The sequence below is a fragment of the Colletes gigas genome, unplaced genomic scaffold, assembly GCF_013123115.1.
Source record: "Colletes gigas isolate AHSC1104 unplaced genomic scaffold, ASM1312311v1 Colletes_gigas_Sc00011, whole genome shotgun sequence".
Lineage (NCBI taxonomy): Eukaryota > Metazoa > Arthropoda > Insecta > Hymenoptera > Colletidae > Colletes > Colletes gigas.
The window spans coordinates 8,757,798-8,776,755 of NW_025106640.1; the positions used below are offsets into that span (position 1 = coordinate 8,757,798).

At 37.1% G+C, this 18,958-nt stretch overlaps 3 protein-coding genes across 11 annotated transcripts in view; 1 reads left to right on the plus strand and 2 right to left on the minus strand.

Moving 5' to 3' along the window:
* Positions 1 to 10: 10 nt before the first annotated feature.
* On the plus strand, positions 11 to 11,344 carry LOC122398614 (NADH-ubiquinone oxidoreductase 75 kDa subunit, mitochondrial). Of its 4 annotated transcripts, none has more exons than XM_043398678.1 (13): positions 3,792 to 3,884; positions 7,805 to 7,856; positions 8,079 to 8,272; positions 8,389 to 8,496; positions 8,590 to 8,955; positions 9,051 to 9,272; positions 9,342 to 9,477; positions 9,560 to 9,912; positions 9,993 to 10,178; positions 10,262 to 10,451; positions 10,519 to 10,694; positions 10,766 to 10,900; positions 10,997 to 11,344. In XM_043398678.1, the coding sequence occupies exons 3-13, from the start codon at positions 8,114 to 8,116 to the stop codon at positions 11,144 to 11,146; spliced, it is 2,181 nt and encodes a 726-aa protein (XP_043254613.1). In that variant the 5' UTR covers positions 3,792 to 3,884; positions 7,805 to 7,856; positions 8,079 to 8,113; the 3' UTR covers positions 11,147 to 11,344. The 4 variants fall into 4 exon arrangements, with proteins under 4 accessions (XP_043254612.1, XP_043254613.1, XP_043254609.1 ...); XM_043398674.1 differs by having other exon boundaries at positions 3,865 to 3,884; positions 10,994 to 11,344; XM_043398677.1 differs by lacking the exons at positions 3,792 to 3,884; positions 7,805 to 7,856 and adding an exon at positions 11 to 149 and having other exon boundaries at positions 10,994 to 11,344.
* Positions 1,706 to 3,394, minus strand: LOC122398615 (elongation factor 1-beta'). The gene is made up of 3 exons (XM_043398679.1): positions 3,055 to 3,394; positions 2,114 to 2,544; positions 1,706 to 1,986 (listed from the first exon to the last, which is right to left on the minus strand). The coding sequence occupies exons 1-3, from the start codon at positions 3,267 to 3,269 to the stop codon at positions 1,832 to 1,834; spliced, it is 801 nt and encodes a 266-aa protein (XP_043254614.1). The 5' UTR covers positions 3,270 to 3,394; the 3' UTR covers positions 1,706 to 1,831.
* A 2,427-nt stretch (positions 11,345 to 13,771) lies between the features above and the next one.
* LOC122398468 (ABC transporter A family member 1-like) overlaps positions 13,772 to 18,958 on the minus strand; it is a 31,632-nt gene continuing 26,445 nt past the window's right edge. For all 6 annotated transcript variants that reach the window (XM_043398334.1, XM_043398335.1, XM_043398338.1 and 3 more), the window contains one exon: positions 13,772 to 18,948. In XM_043398334.1, coding sequence (XP_043254269.1) covers positions 18,845 to 18,948 — 104 coding nt within the window. In that variant the 3' untranslated portion in view covers positions 13,772 to 18,844. The remainder of the gene's footprint in view (positions 18,949 to 18,958) is intronic.

Sequence of the window (18,958 nt, forward strand, 5' to 3'; positions counted from 1 at the left end):
TACAGAAGTGGGGATCTCAACAGAGGTCAGTGGCAAGGACTGCAATCCTTTGAGAATGATCGCGATCGAAAAACAAAGATTCGTATCTTCTTTTGGAATTCGAGTTGTCGCGACATCGTGGTTGCAGAAGGAAATGACATTCTCTTTTTGTAAGTGGTGTCTATCAAATTGAATATTAGTTTAAGGTCGAAATTAGACAAATCGTACATTTCGATTTGTATTATGCATTTGAATTTTGATTTAGCATTCATAGACAATTCAAGGCCACGGCAACATAAAAAAAGAAAGATTACATCGGTAGATAACTTTTTATTTATGAAATAACAAATCAATGCTCAGACTGACATAGATATTAACATTCTCGAGAACCGTACGATCGAATTCGATTAGATATTGATTCTTTAGTCGTGTATCCTTTTATTCGTACTCTTTCCGGATCAAATTTTTCACCTATAATTAATACAATATTGAACATGAACAAAGTCAGTTCGAAAAAATTTTTCTAGCCTCAAGGGCTGTTTATTGCATGATATTCACAGACGAAGTAATAAGGGGACATAGAATAAAACAAGGAACGATGCTTTCAGCGCGGCGAAGTGTGAGGGGGAATGTCGTCATGTTAAAACCCGGATTCCCACACACTGAAGCCTAAGTGTGCCATGTATATATGTATATGAACGCTAGAGCAGATCGTGCAACATCTATAATACGAAAAACTCTCAGAGTTTACACTATTTTCTGCAATTAATTAATAATTCAATAGTTTATAGAGCCCCCTGTAAGATAAACTCAGGTCTTCATATTCAAAAGTATAAAAATTTGTTATAATTCTTTTTTTCTGCAATTATAAATCAGAACTGTTGAAATCTTTTTACGATTTTGTTACATCGAACTGTAAATTATATATATCCAAACGAAAGTATAAAAATATCCTTTGCTGCATTATCGATCGAGTGAATAATTTTATGATCCACTGTATGTACTTCTCGGTGGACGCTATAAGACATAGAAGGATGCGATCATCCTTTTTCGATCATGATCGGGCACGCTCCAATAACGCTCACCTCTCTAGGGATCTCAACTTGAGATTTTCATCTCAATTAGTTCACTTTTCGCGTGCATCGATTGATCCATACCAACGTGTTTATTGGGAAAGCTACATATGTATATCATAAATGACTCGTATAATATACAAACAACTGAGAATAGAGAATGACAGTCTCTTCTACTCTCCATAGCAGAAACTTTTTCTAGTCAGTTTCCAGGGTCTTAACATACATGGTATTCATTGCTTTTCTATGTGTATTCTATGGTCAATGTTTCATGTATTTGATAAACATTAATTCACCTGGCAAATTATTCAAGAAGTATGCAGAAGTGTATGAACTTAGTGGTTCTACAATAAATTAGAAACGCTTCGAAAAGGTGTTTAATAAACGACAATGTGATATGCTTCTTAATTAGGAAAATGGAGTTTCGTTATATCATTGTTGCTATTAAATCAAGCTTAATAACATTGCATGCTATATTTTGATCAATAAAGAAAGTATACTCTTTCCATTATCCATTGCCAAGTAGTTACACGAATATAAAGTATCAAATTTTGAAACGGGCAAAGACCATATTAAATTTAAAACGTGAAAGTTACAATCTATTCTTGTTACTATGGCAGAATCATTCAAACAAACACACTATTTAAAGCTTTGCTAATATATTACCACTGAAGTTCCATTAGTAATTCTTCAGGATCATCCAATAACAAATTATATATACAAAACAATGGTTATTATTTATTAAGTTTATATTAAAAGTAACGGGCATAAACAGTCATTTATATTTTATTGAATGATTCAATGTCGACAGATTGAACTAATTCTTCAAAACTTTCAATTTGGTCCACCAGTAAGTCCACAGATACCTTGTCATCTTCTATGACACATATTATTCTGAATTTATTAATTCCATAACCCACAGCTACCAGTTTAGCTGAAAACATGAAGTTAGTTTTCATTATCTATGAAATGTATAAGACTTTGCAAAAGTAACAAAGGTTAAGATAAGGTACAATAAAAATATTCTGGCTTTGAGCAGCAAAGGGTTAAAGTCAACTTACAAACTCCCCAAACTAATCCATCCATTTGAATAGATCTGACAGCTTTTTCCATATCATTCATATCCGTATCATCTCCCCATGGTTTAACATCCAATACAAGACTAGACTTAGCAATGACTGCTGGCTTTTTAGATTTCTTCTCTGCATATGCCTTTAATCGTTCTTCTCTGATTCTCACAGCCTCTGCATCTTCCTCTTCATCTGATCCAAAAAGATCCACATCTTTATCATCATCTTCAGTTTTAGCTATTGTTGTTGCATTATTAGAGTTATCACTATTTAAGAAGTTAGGTGCCTTCTTTTCTCCAGGAAGTGTCTTTAAATCATACAATTTGATGTGATTATACCATCGTAAAAGATGAGGATTTGAAGATGTTGGGGGTTTTCCTAAAGCTTCTAAGACTGCCACATCAGCTTGACTGGGTTGCCACCTTGAAAAAATCGTTTATTATTTAATTTTCTTGTCTAACGTGAAGTGCTTGTGTCAATGGAAGTCATGTAATTGTATTTTTAACGAAACGTCAAAAATAGACACGTGATTACACATCACGGATGTTGTAATGATTAAAGGATGGTACACAATATTAAATGTATCTATATATAACAGTTCTAATTACAGTCGTGTACAAACTACTAGATAATAGTTTTTTTTAACGATAAGTACGATTTTCATTCACATTTTCGATACACATATGGATCGGGTGGCTTAAGGGAAGTTCGAAACATTTACAAAAATAGAAAACATAGATAATTGCAAATACTGTATATAGATTGATAAAAATAATGTCAAACGACATCGAGACTGTCATACTGAAATGTTTATTTAGTTAAAAGACGTTACTCGATACAGAAATATAAAAAACGAATATGTTTCACTAAAATGCCGACAAGATGAGCACGTGTACCGCAATAAAGTTCTACAATGATGGAAATAGACTCACCCTTCGATATAACTATGATCTGCTAAATAAGAATTTAAATCTTTGATACCCTTATCAGTCTTAAGATCACCATTAGCCATCGCGAAAATGCAGGTAAAAAGATAGTACTTGATGGGAGCTGATGGTAACAAAGTACCCTCTATCTGCTCACCGGAAGAGAAAGCTACATGCGGTGAAAACTTGACGATTCGTTGCTCGATGCAACATGACGTCATTCCGGTACATTACTGTCGGGAAATAAAAAAGTAACTAGTAACTGGTTGGCAAATAGAAAACCCAAATTATGAAACCTGATGATCCCCCTTTATCTGTTCTAAAGTCCTATGTTACTCAAAATTACGAAACTGTTATTCTTCATTAAACTATCAAACGCAAACTCTTGTACTTTTTCAATACTGCACCGATTGGACTCTTAGCCATCGTTGGCCAAGTTATCTTGGTCTTAGCTATACTTGTTTTTATTCTACATTATTGTTTAGAAAGGTATATGAGTCGTAATTACTATTATTGCATGTTTCATCTATCTACAAAGCTAGTTCAGAATTATATTCATGTAGATTACTTCATGTAAAGAAGTATTGCGAAGTAGAACATTTTTCCGAGAATGAACGAAATGTATATTAATAGCGTGTTGCGTATAGAAGTATATACAGTCTTCTTACCTTATGTAGCCAAACAATTATTTATACAAAATTAATTTATTTTTGGTTGATCGTGTCAAAGGTTTGTTCGAAAATTAGCCATTATTGAACATATGATTCCTTGCCAATATTCGAAATTAAATAGCAACGAGTCCTATTTATGATCAGTCTTGTCGATTGCTTGCCCAGGTCCAGTGATGCCACATTCAGCACCGAGTGCACTACTCACACATGCCACATCACGCGTACGTGAGCTCGTGGAGTTTCGGCAAGTCGACAAAGGCAAACTGACACATGCCCTCTTTCTCGATTCACCGAAGCTGCCCGAAGTAATTTCGGACCATCTCGTGGGAGTCGAGAGAGGAAGCCTCACATTTGCCTTCGCGCTCTTGAACAACTGACACCCGACCTCACGTCAACGGCATACGATTCCAAGTCTCGACTGCCCAGGTATTTTTTACTTTACTATAACCCTTTTTACCTGAAGTATAAGGTAATAAGTACGATGTATAAGGTACGACTACATGTACTTTTCAATTTTCCTACAGTCATCCGCCGGCCTCTACTGACTGCTGCTGACCATTCCTCATACTTTTGACAACGTATAGCGATTACTACGAATTACTGCTTGCTCCTGCTGGTCTCTACATGCCTCTACATGCCTCTACATGCCTCTACATCCATCTGCTGGCCTCTGCTAGCCTATGCTGGCTCCTGCCGACCGCTGTTGACCACTCCTGTTACTTCTGACAACGTATAACGATTACTACGGGCTACTGCTTGTTCCTGCTGGTCTCTACATGCCTCTACATGCCTCTACATGCCCCTACATCTCTCTGCTGGCCTCTGCTGGCCCCTGCTGACCGCTGCTGACCACTCCTGATACTTCTGACAACGTATAACGATTACTACGGGCTACTGCTTGTTTCTGCTGGTCTCTACATGCCTCTACATGCCCCTACATCTCTCTGCTGGCCTCTGCTGGCCCCTGCTGACCGCTGCTGACCACTCCTGATACTTCTGACAACGTATAACGATTACTACGGGCTACTGCTTGTTTCTGCTGGTCTCTACATGCCTCTACATGCCCCTACATCTCTCTGCTGGCCTCTGCTGGCCCCTGCTGACCGCTGCTGACCACTCCTGATACTTCCGACAACGTATAACGATTACTACGGGCTACTGCTTGTTCCTGCTGGTCTCTACATGCCTCTACATGCCTCTACATGCCCCTACATCTCTCTGCTTGCCTCTGCTGGCCCCTGCTGACCGCTGCTGACCACTCCTGATACTTCTGACAACGTATAACCATTACTACGGGCTACTGCTTGTTCCTGCTGGTCTCTACATGCCACTACATGCCTCTACATCTCTCTGATGGCCTCTGCTGGCCCCTGCTGACCGCTGCTGACCACTCCTGTTACTTCCGACAACGTATGACGATTACTACGGGCTACTGCTTGTTCCTGCTGGTCTCTACATGCCTCTACATGCCTCTACATGCCCCTACATCTCTCTGCTGGCCTCTGCTGGCCGCTGCTGACCGCTGCTGACCACTCCTGATACTTCCGACGACGTATAACGATTACTGTGTGTTACTACTTGTTCCTGCTGGTCTCTACATGCCTCTACATGCCCCTACATCTCTCTGCTGGCCTCTGCTGGCCCCTGCTGGCCCTTGCTGGCCACTGCTGACCCCTGCTGACCCCTGCTGACCCTTGCTGACCACTGCTGACCTTTGTTAACAACTTCTGACATGATATATATGTATTAAAACATTGTATAATGTAAATCTATGGCAATAAATGATATAATTACAAAGAATTCTATGTGTTCTCATCATTTTTTACCTTTCTCTTCCTCTCCAAATCATTACCTTAGTTATAAGACTCCCTGAAACTTCTTGGTTTCCCTGAACCCACTAGGAAGTCTTGAAACACCTCGGAAGTCCTGAAACTCAGAACTTTGTTAAAAATTCAGTGTTTCCAAGAATTTTCGGCGTTTCCAAGAAATTCCAGGACTTTCCAGCTGTTTCAGGGCTTTCCAGCTGTTTCAGGACTTTCCAGCTGTTTCAGAACTACCCCACTGTTTCAGGACTTCCCAACTGGCCCGGGATTTCCAAAATTTTAAGTCGTTTCAGGGCATTCCAATTGTTTCAGGACTTTCTAGCGGTTTCAGGACTTTTTAGCTGTTTCAGGACTTTCCAACTGTTTCAGGACTTTTCAGTTGTTTTAGGACTTCCCAGTTGTTTCAGGACCAAATCTTTTCGAGGAACTTAGAAATTTTTCGGGCAAAAATTTTTAGACTTTGTTATTACGAGGACATGATATGGGAAGAGGTGGCACGTATCTTATAACTATGGGAATGCTTTGGAGAGGTAAAGGAAGGTAAAAATGACGAGAAGACATAGAATTCTTTGAAATTATAACATTTATTGCCATAGATTTACATTTACAAAGTTTTAATACATATATATCATGGCAGAAGTTGCCAATAAAGGTCAGCAGGGGTCAGCAGGGGTCAGCAGGGGTCAGCAGGGGCCAGCAGGGGCCAGCAGTGGGATGTAGAGGCATGTAGAGACCAGCAGGAGCAAGCAGTAACACATAGTAATCGTTATACGTTGTCGGAAGTATCAGGAGTGGTCAGCAGCGGTCAGCAGGGGCCAGCAGAGGCCAGCAGAGAGATGTAGGGGCATGTAGAGGCATGTAGAGACCAGCAGGAACAAGCAGTAGCCCGTAGTAATCGTTATACGTTGTCAGAAGTAACAGGAGTGGTCAGCAGCGGTCAGCAGGGGCCAGCAGAGGCCAGCAGAGAGATGTAGGGGCATGTAGAGGCATGTAGAGACCAGCAGGACCAAGCAGTAACTCGTAGTAATTGTTATACGTTGTCGGGAGTATCAGGAGTGGTCAACAGCGGTCAGCAAAGACGAGCGGAGGAAGACAGAGGCCAGTAGAGGCCAGCAGAGACCAGCAGGGGCATGTAAAGATATGTAGAGGCATGTAGAGGCATGTAGAGGCATGTAGAGACCAGCAGGAGCAAGCAGTAACACATAGTAATCGTTATACGTTGTCAGAAGTAACAGGAGTGGTCAGCAGCGGTCAGCAGGGGCCAGCAGAGGCCAGCAGAGGCCAGCAGAGGGATGTAGGGGCATGTAGAGGCATGTAGAGACCAGCAGGAACAAGCAGTAGCCCGTAGTAATCGTTATACATTGTCAGAAGTAACAGGAGTGGTCAGCAGCGGTCAGCAGGGGCTGGCAGAGGCCAGCAGAGGCCAGCAGAGAGAAGTAGGGGCATGTAGAGGCATGTAGAAGCATGTAGAGACCAGCAGGAACAAGCAGTAGCCCGTAGTAATCGTTATACGTTGTCAGAAGTAACAGGAGTGATCAGCAGCGGTCAGCAGGGGCCAGCAGAGCCCAGCAGAGGCCAGCATATGCCAGCAGAGGCATGTAGATGCATGTAGAGACCAGCAGGACCAAGCAGTAACTCGTAGTAATTGTTATACGTTGTCGGAAGTATCAGGAGTGGTCAACAGCGGTCAGCATAGGCGAGCGGAGGGAGGCAGAGGCCAGTAGAGGCCAGCAGAGACCAGCAGGGGCATGTAAAGATATGTAGAGGCATGTAGAGGCATGTAGAGGCATGTAGAGGCATGTAGAGACCAGCAGGAGCAAGCAGTAATACGTAGTAATCGCTATACGTTGTCAAAAGTATGAGGAATGGTCAGCAGCAGTCAGTAGAGGCGGGCGGAGGACTGTAGGAAAATTGAAAAGTACATGTAGTCGTACCTTATACATCGTACTTATTACCTTATACTTCAGGTAAAAAGGGTTATAGTAAAGTATAAAATACCTGGGCAGTCGAGACTTGGAATCGTATGCCGTTGACGTGAGGTCGAATGTCAGTTGTTCAAGAACGAGAAGGCAAATGTGAGCCTTCCTCTCTCGAGTCCCACGAGATGGTTCGAAATTACTTCGGGCAGCTTCGGAGAATCGAGAAAGAGGGCATATGTCAGTTTGCCTTTGTCGACTGTCCGAAACTCCACGAGCACACGTACGCGTGATCTGGCATGTGTGCGTAGGGCTCCGTCGATGCTTTTCTGGCAACTCTGTCCAAGTCCAGGCTTTCCTACGTTGGGAAGGTATTCGTGGGACGGAGGAAAGTTTTGGTAATTTTAGATCAAATAAAATCAATGTAAATATTTTAAAACAGAAATTACACCGAGTAGAGTTTCATTGTATTATTATTTTATACAATTTGACTTGCTGGTTGATTTCATTCTATGTATGTTAAAAGAATAAAGTGTAGATCTACCGATTGACGTAGAACTAGGTTATTACATTTGGTTTGTTGGTCGAAGCTTCAGCTATGACTTTTTCTTACATAACAGCATAATATCGACGCATAAGGGGTGATTGAGCCAAAATGTTGAGGCTCTCAGTGATAAGACTATCTACAGGATTACAAAATGGTAGGCCTTTTGCTGTGGGATTGCATACATCCTCCAAGCTGCAACAAGAATTGGTAGAGGTATTCATCGATGACAAACCTGTTCAAGTTCCACCAGGGACAACTGTTTTGCAGGTAAATCATTTTTAATCTCTTTACTAAATTCCATTAACGTTTTTGTCCATAAATTCAATTTAGATACTTTGTGAATTTTATGAAAATTTGTAACTCTTTAATTATTCTTTTCTTAGGCAGCTGCAAAGGTTGGAGTAGAAATTCCCAGATTTTGTTATCACGAACGTTTAGCCGTGGCAGGAAATTGTAGAATGTGTTTGGTGGAAATTGAAAAACAAGTTAAGGTATGTACTATGGTATAAATGACAAACAAACAATAATAATATTATGTATCTATACATATAAACGTATATATTTTCTTATATAAATATACATAGCCTGTTGCTGCTTGCGCCATGCCTGTAATGAAAGGCTGGAGAGTGAAGACTAATTCAGATTTAACTCGTAAAGCTCGTGAAGGTGTCATGGAGTTTTTGTTGGTAAATCATCCTTTAGATTGTCCGATTTGTGATCAAGGTGGCGAATGTGATTTGCAAGACCAAAGTATGGCATTTGGCAGTGATAGGAGCAGATTTGTTGACATTAATTACAGTGGTAAAAGAGCAGTCGAAGATAAGGACATTGGACCTCTGGTAAAAACAATTATGACACGTTGCATTCATTGTACAAGGTGTATTCGTTTTGCGTCCGAAGTAGCTGGTATCGATGATTTGGGAACTACAGGTCGTGGAAATGATATGCAAGTAAGCTAATAATTTGTTAAAATCAGCTTAGTGTTTGTTTTAGGTATAGTTTAGTTCTTTTAATATTTGTGTATTTATTATGTTGTATTTTTTAGGTAGGAACATACGTAGAAAAGATGTTCCTATCTGAATTATCTGGTAATATCATCGACCTGTGTCCTGTTGGAGCTTTAACCAGTAAACCGTATGCTTTTGTTGCGCGTCCATGGGAGACGCGTCGCACAGATAGCATCGATGTCCATGATGCTGTTGGTAGTAACATAGTGTTATCGCACAGAACAGGTGAAGTCTTAAGAATTTTACCAAGGGTAAACGAAGTTAGTATCGTTATTGGCGATCACTACTTAAAGTGTATTCATTACCTTTAACATCATGGCACTGTGTAGGAAATAAACGAAGAATGGCTATCGGACAAAGCACGCTTCTCTTACGACGGACTTAAGCGTCAAAGGCTCATAATACCCATGATGAAAATTAATGGAAAGTTGGAGTCCATTGATTGGGAAGATGCTCTTATGGCAGGTATGTAGTAATTAGATTTTAAGCATTCTGGTCTTTGATGTTAAAGATTGCATGTAGCAAATTGTAATATACTATTTTTTAGTTGGTGAAGTTTTACATAACGTAGCCGCGAATAAGTGTGCAGCAATTGCTGGCAAACTAGCGGATGCCGAGTCTCTGGTAGCACTGAAGGATTTAGTAAATGCACTTGGTAGTGAAACTCTTGCAACGGAACAAAATTTCCCAAAAAGTGGCGCGGGTATTGATATAAGAAGCAATTATTTATTAAATAACACGATCGCTGCAGTCGAGGATGCCGATGTCGTATTATTGATTGGTACAAATCCAAGATACGAAGCACCACTAGTGAATACTCGTTTAAGAAAAGGATACATTCATGGTGAACAGACTATTGCTTTAATTGGTCCAGATGTAGATTTAACATACGATCACGAGGTAGGTACTGCATCATTTGACAATTTTTATATTATCTTTACCTTTGATGTACAAAAATTGAAGTTTTACCTTCGTTCCAGCATTTGGGCCAGTCTCCGGAAATTATAACACAATTGAGGAATGGTACTCATGCATTTTCGAAAACTTTAAAAGCTGCTAAGAAACCTCTCGTCATTTTGGGCGTCGAGCAATTAAATAGGAAAGATGGGGCGAAAATTTTGTCCGAAACGCAATTACTGGCACAGTCTTTGGGAGACAATACGAATGTAAGAAAGAAATCGCTGTATAATATTTTCTTTATGCACGCATATGCATTGCAGGTATATTGTATGATTTTACTTTTCATTAGACTCCCGAAGGATGGAAAGTTCTAAATGTTCTTCATACGAATGCGTCACAAGTAGCTGCTTTAGATATAGGTTATTCCTCGACCATCGAGGATATAAAGCAGCTGCAACCAAAAGTTCTATTCCTATTGGGAGCCGACGATGCAAATATAAAGAAAGAAGACTTTCCAAACACTTCTATCGTATACATAGGTATATGGCTAATTTACTTCTTTAGCGGTCAAACGTAAATGTATATCTTTTCAATGAATTTTTTCAGGTAGCCATGGAGATGCAGGAGCTTTGATTGCAGATATTGTACTTCCTGGTGCTGCATATACCGAAAAAGTGGCGACATACGTAAATACGGAAGGTCGTGCTCAAGAAACTTGTGCTGCAATTACCCCACCGGGTATGGCACGACCAGATTGGAAGATTATTCGAGCTATTTCCGAGGTGATTTTTAATATTTTCTTAAATATTTAGCATTAGTCGGGAAGATTGGAGTTAATGAAAATTTTCCATAGATTTGCGGAATTCGTTTACCGTACGACAATTTGGACGAGGTCAGGTCTAGACTAGAAGACATTGCACCGCATTTGGTTAGATACGGTAACGTGGAACCAGCCAATTATTTTGCCCAGGCATTACAGTTATCAAAGGTACACGTACATATAATATTTAAATAGGAATTAAATACGATTTAATGATATAATACAAAATGAGTTAATATTGATTTATACATGATCGTATAGGAGTCAAGCGGATCTTTATCATCATCGAGTCCATTGGAAGTTAAGCAAAAGACGTTGGATGAATTTTTCATGACAGACGCAATATCCCGCGCTTCGTCTACAATGGCCAAGTGTGTGCAAGCAGTTATCCGGCAACGAGAAAGTACAGCGTAAACCACTAACTATAGAAAATGTAAATAGGAATGAGTTATGGTAGATACGCATAGTAGATAGTAACATGAGAACATATTCTAAGTATGGTACTTTTATTAAAGACACATCAGAAGTGAAAGGACCTTTTTTTAATTATTATGTTAACCGATGTGATACATATTAACTTAATAAAATAAACAAATTAAGTATTAATTTAACGAAATAGCAAAATATTCATTTCAACATTACTTACGAGTATATCGTACAACAGGGGTGACAAACTTCCCCGTTGAGAGCCACAAGTGTCCCCAATTCCAGCCAACTGACCTTTCTACGAGACATGTTTTTATTTAATAGAGTTAGAAATGTGTAAAACATTCCTTGTGTTTGCATTAATAAAAAGTCTAAGCCATAATACATGTTTTCCATGCTTCTTCTTTATATTCTCCTTTATCTTTCCGTTATAACTACTCCAAGTAATATTCCAATCTGATTAAGTTCTTCAACCATCTCTCTATTCACGTAATTAATAAGTTATAAACGATTACTGGAAGCGACAAGTATGTATTTCTCTTTATACATATTGAATTTTATTCTATCCACATCATACATGTATTTCAATTATTTGCGCTAAAAAGTGACAAACTACAGTATCGCCATCTAATATCAGTGTTTCGAAGTCAAAAAATCGTCCCAGGATCACAGAATGTTAGTGGAGGTATCCGGAGTACAGCTACCCCCACTCCTCCTACTCCCGATACGCAGTACCTTGATTATTCGCTAATTACTCCTTTCCTGGGAATAAAACATGAACTTTTAGAATTGAAGAATATAGTATAGACCCTTGGCTACATTCAAGGATACTTTTTAGAACCATTCCGCCTGTAATTAACAAGTTATTAATGAATATCGGAAGTCGAAACATTTACGGCTGTGTCACTGTCTCCTTTAATCGATTAATTATCAACTTTTCACTAATGACAGACATATTTTAGTTATTAGAGAACCAAGTAGACATCCCTGGCAACATTTAAGGACCGATTTTGCAACGCTCCACGCTCTAATTAATTAATTATTAGCGATAGATCCCCAAGGTGTCACGATAAAAGGTTAGGAACAGTGTGCCGGCTTCCGATATTCGTTAATAACTATTTAATAAGGCAGGAGATGGTTTTAAAGAGTATCCTTGAATCTTGCCAAGGGTCCATACTATATTCTTAAACTCTAAAAGTTCATAATTTATTCACAGGAAAGGCGTAATTAGTAAATTAAGGAGCAATTGTTCATTAAATCGGTGAATTATTGATTTTTACATGTGTCGCCGCCTAGCGGCAGAAATAGCGTACTATGTATCTCTTCGCATTTAACGAACAATTGCTCCTTAATTTACTAATTACGCCTTTCCTAGGAATAAATTATGAACTTTTGGAGTTTAAGAATATAGTATGAACCCTTGGCAAGATTCAAGGATACCTGTCGCAACCATGCCGTGCCTCATTAAATAGTTATTAACGAATATCGGAAGCCGGCACACTGTTTCTAACCTGTTAACGTGACAGTTTGGGGATCTATCGCTAATAACTAATTAATTAGAGCATGGAGCGTTGCAAAATCGGTCCTCGAATGTTCCCAGGGATGTCTACTTGGTTCTCCAATAGCCAATATATGTCTGTTACTGTTTAAAAGTTGATAATTAATCGATTAAAGGAGACAGTGACACAGACGCAAATGTTCCGACTTCCGATATTTGTTAATAACTTGTTAATTACAGGCGGAATGGTTTTGAAAAGTATCCCTGAATGTAGCCAAGGGTCTATACTATATTCTTCAATTCTAAATGGTCATATTTTATTCCCAGGAAAGGAGTAATTAGCGAATAATCAAGGTACTGCGTATCGGGAGTAGGAGGAGTGGGGGGGTAGGTGTACTCCGGATACCTCCACACACATTCTGTGATCCTGGGACGATTTTTTGACTTCGAAACACTGATATTAGATGGCGATACTGTAGTTTGTCACTTTTTTCGCGTATGAGGAGTAGGAGGAGTGGGGGGGTAGGTGTACTCCGGATACCTCCACACACATTCTGTGATCCTGGGACGATTTTTTGAGTTCGAATCCCTGATATTAGATGGCGATACCGTAGTTTGTCACTTTTTTGCGCAAATAATTGAAATACATATATGACGCGGATAGAATAAAATTCAATATAAAGAGAAATACATACCTGCTCCCAGTAATTGTTTATAACTTATTAATTACACGAATAGAGAGATGGTCGAAGAACTTAATTAGATAGTAATTAGAGTCGAATAATATTTGAAACAGTCGTGAGGGGATTATAAAAATTACGAAATTAACGTTAAAGGTTGAGGGGAATGTAAATAAGAAGCATGAGAAGTATGTACAATGATTCAATTTTTTATTAATATAAACATATGGAATGTTTTACAGATTTCTAACTCTATTAAATAAAAACATGCCTCGAAATCTTGATAGCACATTTCGTAAATAAATTAAATCGATGAGTAGTATGTTTTTTTTTTATAGTACTTTTACGATTGAAATTTAGTTTTAAGGTTCAAAGTGCTTTTTGTTATTTCTATAATAAGCTGAGTGACTCTGTGCATATTGACCCCTTCCCGGATGCATGCTTTACAGCATACTAATCATATTTTAATTATTATTGAAGAAAAAGAAATATGTATACGTGTTATTAATACGATCGAGTCTAAATAACCGAATGAAGGTAAGGTGTATACGTATCTACGCTCATACATAGGAATAGTAAAAAGAATTTCCTTTTTTTCAATCACTGTACAGCGGAGAAAGCGGTAAAGAGTTGGGGTCAATTAGGGTAACGATAATAGAGAACATCTATGCAGGACATTTTTTCGCGTAAACTCTTGGACGACATTTGGTTAACGGCATAACTATTATACATGTACGTTAAATATTATAAAACGAGCTGATCATAAATAACATTTCCTTTGCAATTTTATAAACCGTCTTGTATACATATATTTATTGTAATATAACAATAATACAATAAATTGAATGTTGTAAATTTATTTATCCGAAGCGACGGACCTAACGCCCTTTTACAGAGTTAATTATTATCGTTATCGTCGGCAATCGTTAGTAAACAAATCGTCTAAATATCTTAGTAAAAGAGGCTCGCTACGGTTAAGGGGTTGATCGGAAATATTTTTGATACGTCTTGCAGTTCACGAAACGTGACGAACACTTTTCATTATTATGTAAATTCTGTTCGATAGAAAGCATATGCTACGTACGTGTATGTATATAATGTAAGAACCAGTAGTGTAAATACAAATGGAGGACAAATATATGTTTTATGCTAATATCATTGATAATGAAATTTCTTCTGCTACCCTACGTAGTAATAAAAATAATTTTACGGTAGATGAAATCCTCGTACAACGTAAACGTTTCAATCAATTTACAAAAACTGTATACAAAGTCTAAGCCAATTAATTCTCGACAAAGCTATTGTCTTTCCAACTATATAAAAGATTATACAAATATAGTTTTCGTTTAACAAATGTTATCTTCCGTCCGGTAGAAATAAATGTAAGACGTTGTAAGATACGGTGAATTTGTCGATGGGGTAAGTATGTAGGTAGGTTATTCGATGATTTTAATTACCTTGAATCATGTTTTCCCTGCCTATCTGTTTCACTTTTCGAGTTAATTGAATTAAGTTCAGGGTAGGCTCGATTCTCTCGTCAGATTTTTGCTAATACATTTTTAAAACTTAGATCGAGACTAAATGGAAAAGAAGAAAATTGTTCAAAATGACGTCGTTGATAAAAGATTTAAAATCTATTCGGAACCGCGAGCATGCACCTCATCGACAAGTCCATCGAAGATATCATAATAGATGTTACGAGTCCAATATTAATACAAGATCCTCGACAGATAACTTAAAAATCTGCCAAGTTCCATTACAGTCGCAGCGTATGCACTATGAAACGAAGTCTTTCAAAGGAAATATTGCTTATCCCTAAACCTTCGCTAATTAGTACATAACAAACGGTATCAATTAGATCGAACGTGTATCACTAATTTAATTACACTAAATTATACATTAAACAACAATGAATAGATTCGAGAAACAAGAAACACTTGGGCGTTCGCGTTGTTCTTCGATACTTATTTGCATTATACTTAAAAAACGACGAAACGCTTGAAGAAGGACACTTCGTAAATGTTTAACTGATCTTTTTTTATTGGTGAAAAAGCTTCTGTTAACCAATTGATTACATTCACTTTACACAACAAATACGTAGTTCCGCAAAGTCAATTGTTTATCGACAGGGTGTATTCGGCGTGTAGCTTATTGATGATGATAATCGCATTTAATAATTGTATCTATTATATACGAGTCTCTTTCTCTCTTAAATTTCTTTGAGTGTGAGTGCGTGTCTTGTCTATACGCGCGATGTCCTTGTAGAGTGCATGAGTGCTGTACGTGCAAAGGATAATTTCCCTCGTTTCTTTCGTTCGTTCTCTCGTACGAACGAGCTCTCGTTGATATACAAAACGAAAAACCGGCCGACAATGGCCGCTGGTTCGTATCTCGATACGTATATGTATATGTATATATTACTCCTATAAAATCATACATACCAATGGGCAATCAATTTTACATTCAATTTACAAGCTTAAGATTCGATTATGTGCAACCTGATCATTCTTACAAAGAAAACAATGCTTCACGTACACTCGGTTATTTTCATTCGATTCTGTAAATAATTGGATAGCGTTACACAATATCATATTTTTCTGTACTTGTTCGTAGTTACGATATATAGAAAACGTAAAGTATGAAAAACTTTTAGTCTCCATAGAAATCACCGTAGAATAAGTAAGATTCAAAGTACAACCGATTGCTATAAATCAATTCAATGGTTTACGATATTGTTACAGTATTCTTTTAAAATCGTTAAAGGGTTTGCAGTAGAAGAGGCAATTATATATATTATTATATATATTTTACGATCGCGTTCTGCCTCGATCATGATAATGAAAGATGAAACTTTTAACCAGAGCACTGTTTCTTTTTATTCTCCGTAGAATTAGAATTTAAAAATTTTTTTTTTTTTATTAAAGATTATTCGAATTCAATTTGTTCTAAAAATATTAAACAATCGATGGATTTCTGTAAGCCTTCAAAGAACAAGTACCATCGAGCAAGTCTAAAAAAACGTGATCTCATTCTTGTTGCAAACTCTTCAATAGCATACATAAATATAAATCCATATATATTAACATATATCATTTTTTTAATATTTATACGTGTATATACGTATATATATTGATCGATATGAAAGTCTGACGTGTATGAACGAGCCGTAACAAGTAAAGCCAAAAAGTGGCGATTAGTATGAGCAGAGAAGAGAGATGTAGGTATAGCTACAGACAAAAGAAAAAAAAAAAAACATAATAAAATTACTTGGCATGAATGCAAGTACGCTTATTTCTTAATGCAGAGCAACAGTACTTGTCTTTAGGAATGTTTACAATATTCTTGTGTAATCTCGTAACTGTGACACGTGTTTTAAAAAATGGTATACGTATATATATATATATATGTATATATACATATATATCATACTTTATATAAATATATAAATATACGCACATTTATATATTTATATATAATTTTCATAAAATTGTCTGTAGTTCTTGTTTTTATTCGTGTAATTCCATAATTGACTAAATTTTATATCATATTGGTATTAGCTAGAACGAGAGTTGTGCGTAATTACACAATCCCTATAAATGCGTACATGCATCGGGGCACACGTATGTATTGTTTTTTTTTTTTCTTTTCATTTAATTCCTCCTATACGACGTATAGGAAATCCTATATGATTTATAATACGAATCATTCTTACAACGAGTTATATTTACAAAAAAATTAATATATCCCTTAATCGCGAGATTTCAATTTTCGACTACCTATGCGCTATCCACTACAAAATATCTCATTCAGTTCTGGAAACGGTGCCCCTACTATTTATTTCCGTTCGATTTTTCGGGATTCTGTTCACGGAAGATCGAACGTATGCATGTGTATGTCTAAAAACAAAATCTTTCACCATAGAAAGTTTCAAAGAGCGTACAATTTTTTTTTTCCTAATACTTTTGACTACGTACTTTTTATTTTTTTACTCTTCCAATAATGGATCCTTTTACGCATACCAGGCTTCCTTGGTTATGCTTCAAAGTTCGTCTTTAATAAGATAAGACATCTAGTATCCTCTAGACCTACCTACAAATGTCAAATTTAGAAATCGTTTAAAGTAGCCTTATACAATGTAATCAAAAATGGCTGTTTTTTTTAAATATTAATCTTTTATTTTCATCGTGACGAATGATTCTCTTTGTATTTGCAAAAAAAAAAAAAAGAAGAATAATTCGAGTTCGGTGTTGCCAAGAGAAATGAATGTGTCGGGAAGATTGCTAGCAAATAACTTTATAATTAAATTTTACTGGAATAAATTATAAGATCTACATGCGTATGCAACGATAAAGTTTAATTCATGGACCATAAAAATTCCTCCTCGGATTATTTTTACCGAATTCGAGTTGCCCTATTATGCTTAAATTGTCACCATCGCGAGAATGTCTCGTGTCAAATTATTATCATCTTACGTGCTATTGAGGCAAGATTAACAACCTATCGTGTCTTTCTCATTATTTGAAAGGCTTTGGTAATTACCGTAAGCCAGCTCTGGAGAAATTTATAAATACGTACTACACAGTAAGTTATATGCACAAATTAAGTCACTCGATTGTATATATGCAGCTCGTTCTCGATATAACAGCACCCTTTCTAAACAACGGTGTCATCGTGTTAACGACGCTTGAAATAATCACGAGCGATTATAAATGTTGCTAAACGAATAGCCTTCGTTAAGGTTATTCCCTATGTTTTGTCAATGTAGATAGGTAATTCATTGAATTCACTGCGTTTAAAAAGAATTTAATATCGATGCGTTGATCCTTATTCTTTTTCCCCCTGTCAACGAATATTTATATACTTATAATGATGATAATAACGTTCCAATTCCACAGCAATATTAATTGTGAGACCTATTTGTAGGAATCGAATAATAGACTAGATTACAATACAATTTCAAAACGATGAGTGTTGAATAGTATTATTACCACTTCTGTCGATAATGGGATAAATTGTTCGTAGTCTCCACTATTTACAAATCAAGTTAATTTTACAACGTCCTGTTTATTTATTTCACTCACCAGGAAGTCACTGCAACTCTGATGTACATAACAGCGCAGAACAACAGTTAGAAAAAAAAGATATACCATCTAATTTTTCTGTTTCTGTATTAGGTCGATCGATATGTACCGTAAAAATATTACGATTTTTGTTCACTTACAGGATCGTCGAAATTAAAATAAGAATACATAACTTTGAAGTCTGCATCAAATGACAAATGTGAATTTCTGTTTGTAACTATTAATAATGTTTTTGATATTTAGAATACAGATATCGTTCCTGTTTTCGTTAGCTTTGCGTAGCGTTCGCCTTTTCAACACTAAAAGAATCAAATCACTTTTCTCGACGAGAAGAACTTTATCACACTTTATCGCACGACTCTGAACAGTTTCACGATTATATCACTATGCAACACATAAGAACAAACACGTTTCTTTTTACGAGTTATCATTCTCCTGGATTAGTTTCATCGTAGTGTGAAAATTTGAGGAAAACCTGCTCCAGAGTAGTTTGGCTGAAGCTGTACTCTTCAATATCCAGCTCGAGTTTGGCTAGAAATAT

Excerpts from the sequence above, each read along its gene's own strand:
- LOC122398614 (XM_043398677.1), top strand. The coding sequence starts at position 8,114 with ATGTTGAGGCTCTCAGTGATAAGACTATCTACAGGATTACAAAATGGT. Across the intron at positions 8,497-8,589 it reads AAATTGAAAAACAAGTTAAG|CCTGTTGCTGCTTGCGCCAT; the intron begins GTATGTACTATG and ends AAATATACATAG. Across the intron at positions 9,913-9,992 it reads ATTTAACATACGATCACGAG|CATTTGGGCCAGTCTCCGGA; the intron begins GTAGGTACTGCA and ends CCTTCGTTCCAG.
- LOC122398615 (XM_043398679.1), bottom strand. The coding sequence starts at position 3,269 with ATGACGTCATGTTGCATCGAGCAACGAATCGTCAAGTTTTCACCGCAT. Across the intron at positions 2,545-3,054 it reads GATCATAGTTATATCGAAGG|GTGGCAACCCAGTCAAGCTG; the intron begins GTGAGTCTATTT and ends GATTTTTTCAAG. Across the intron at positions 1,987-2,113 it reads TGGATTAGTTTGGGGAGTTT|CTAAACTGGTAGCTGTGGGT; the intron begins GTAAGTTGACTT and ends TCATGTTTTCAG.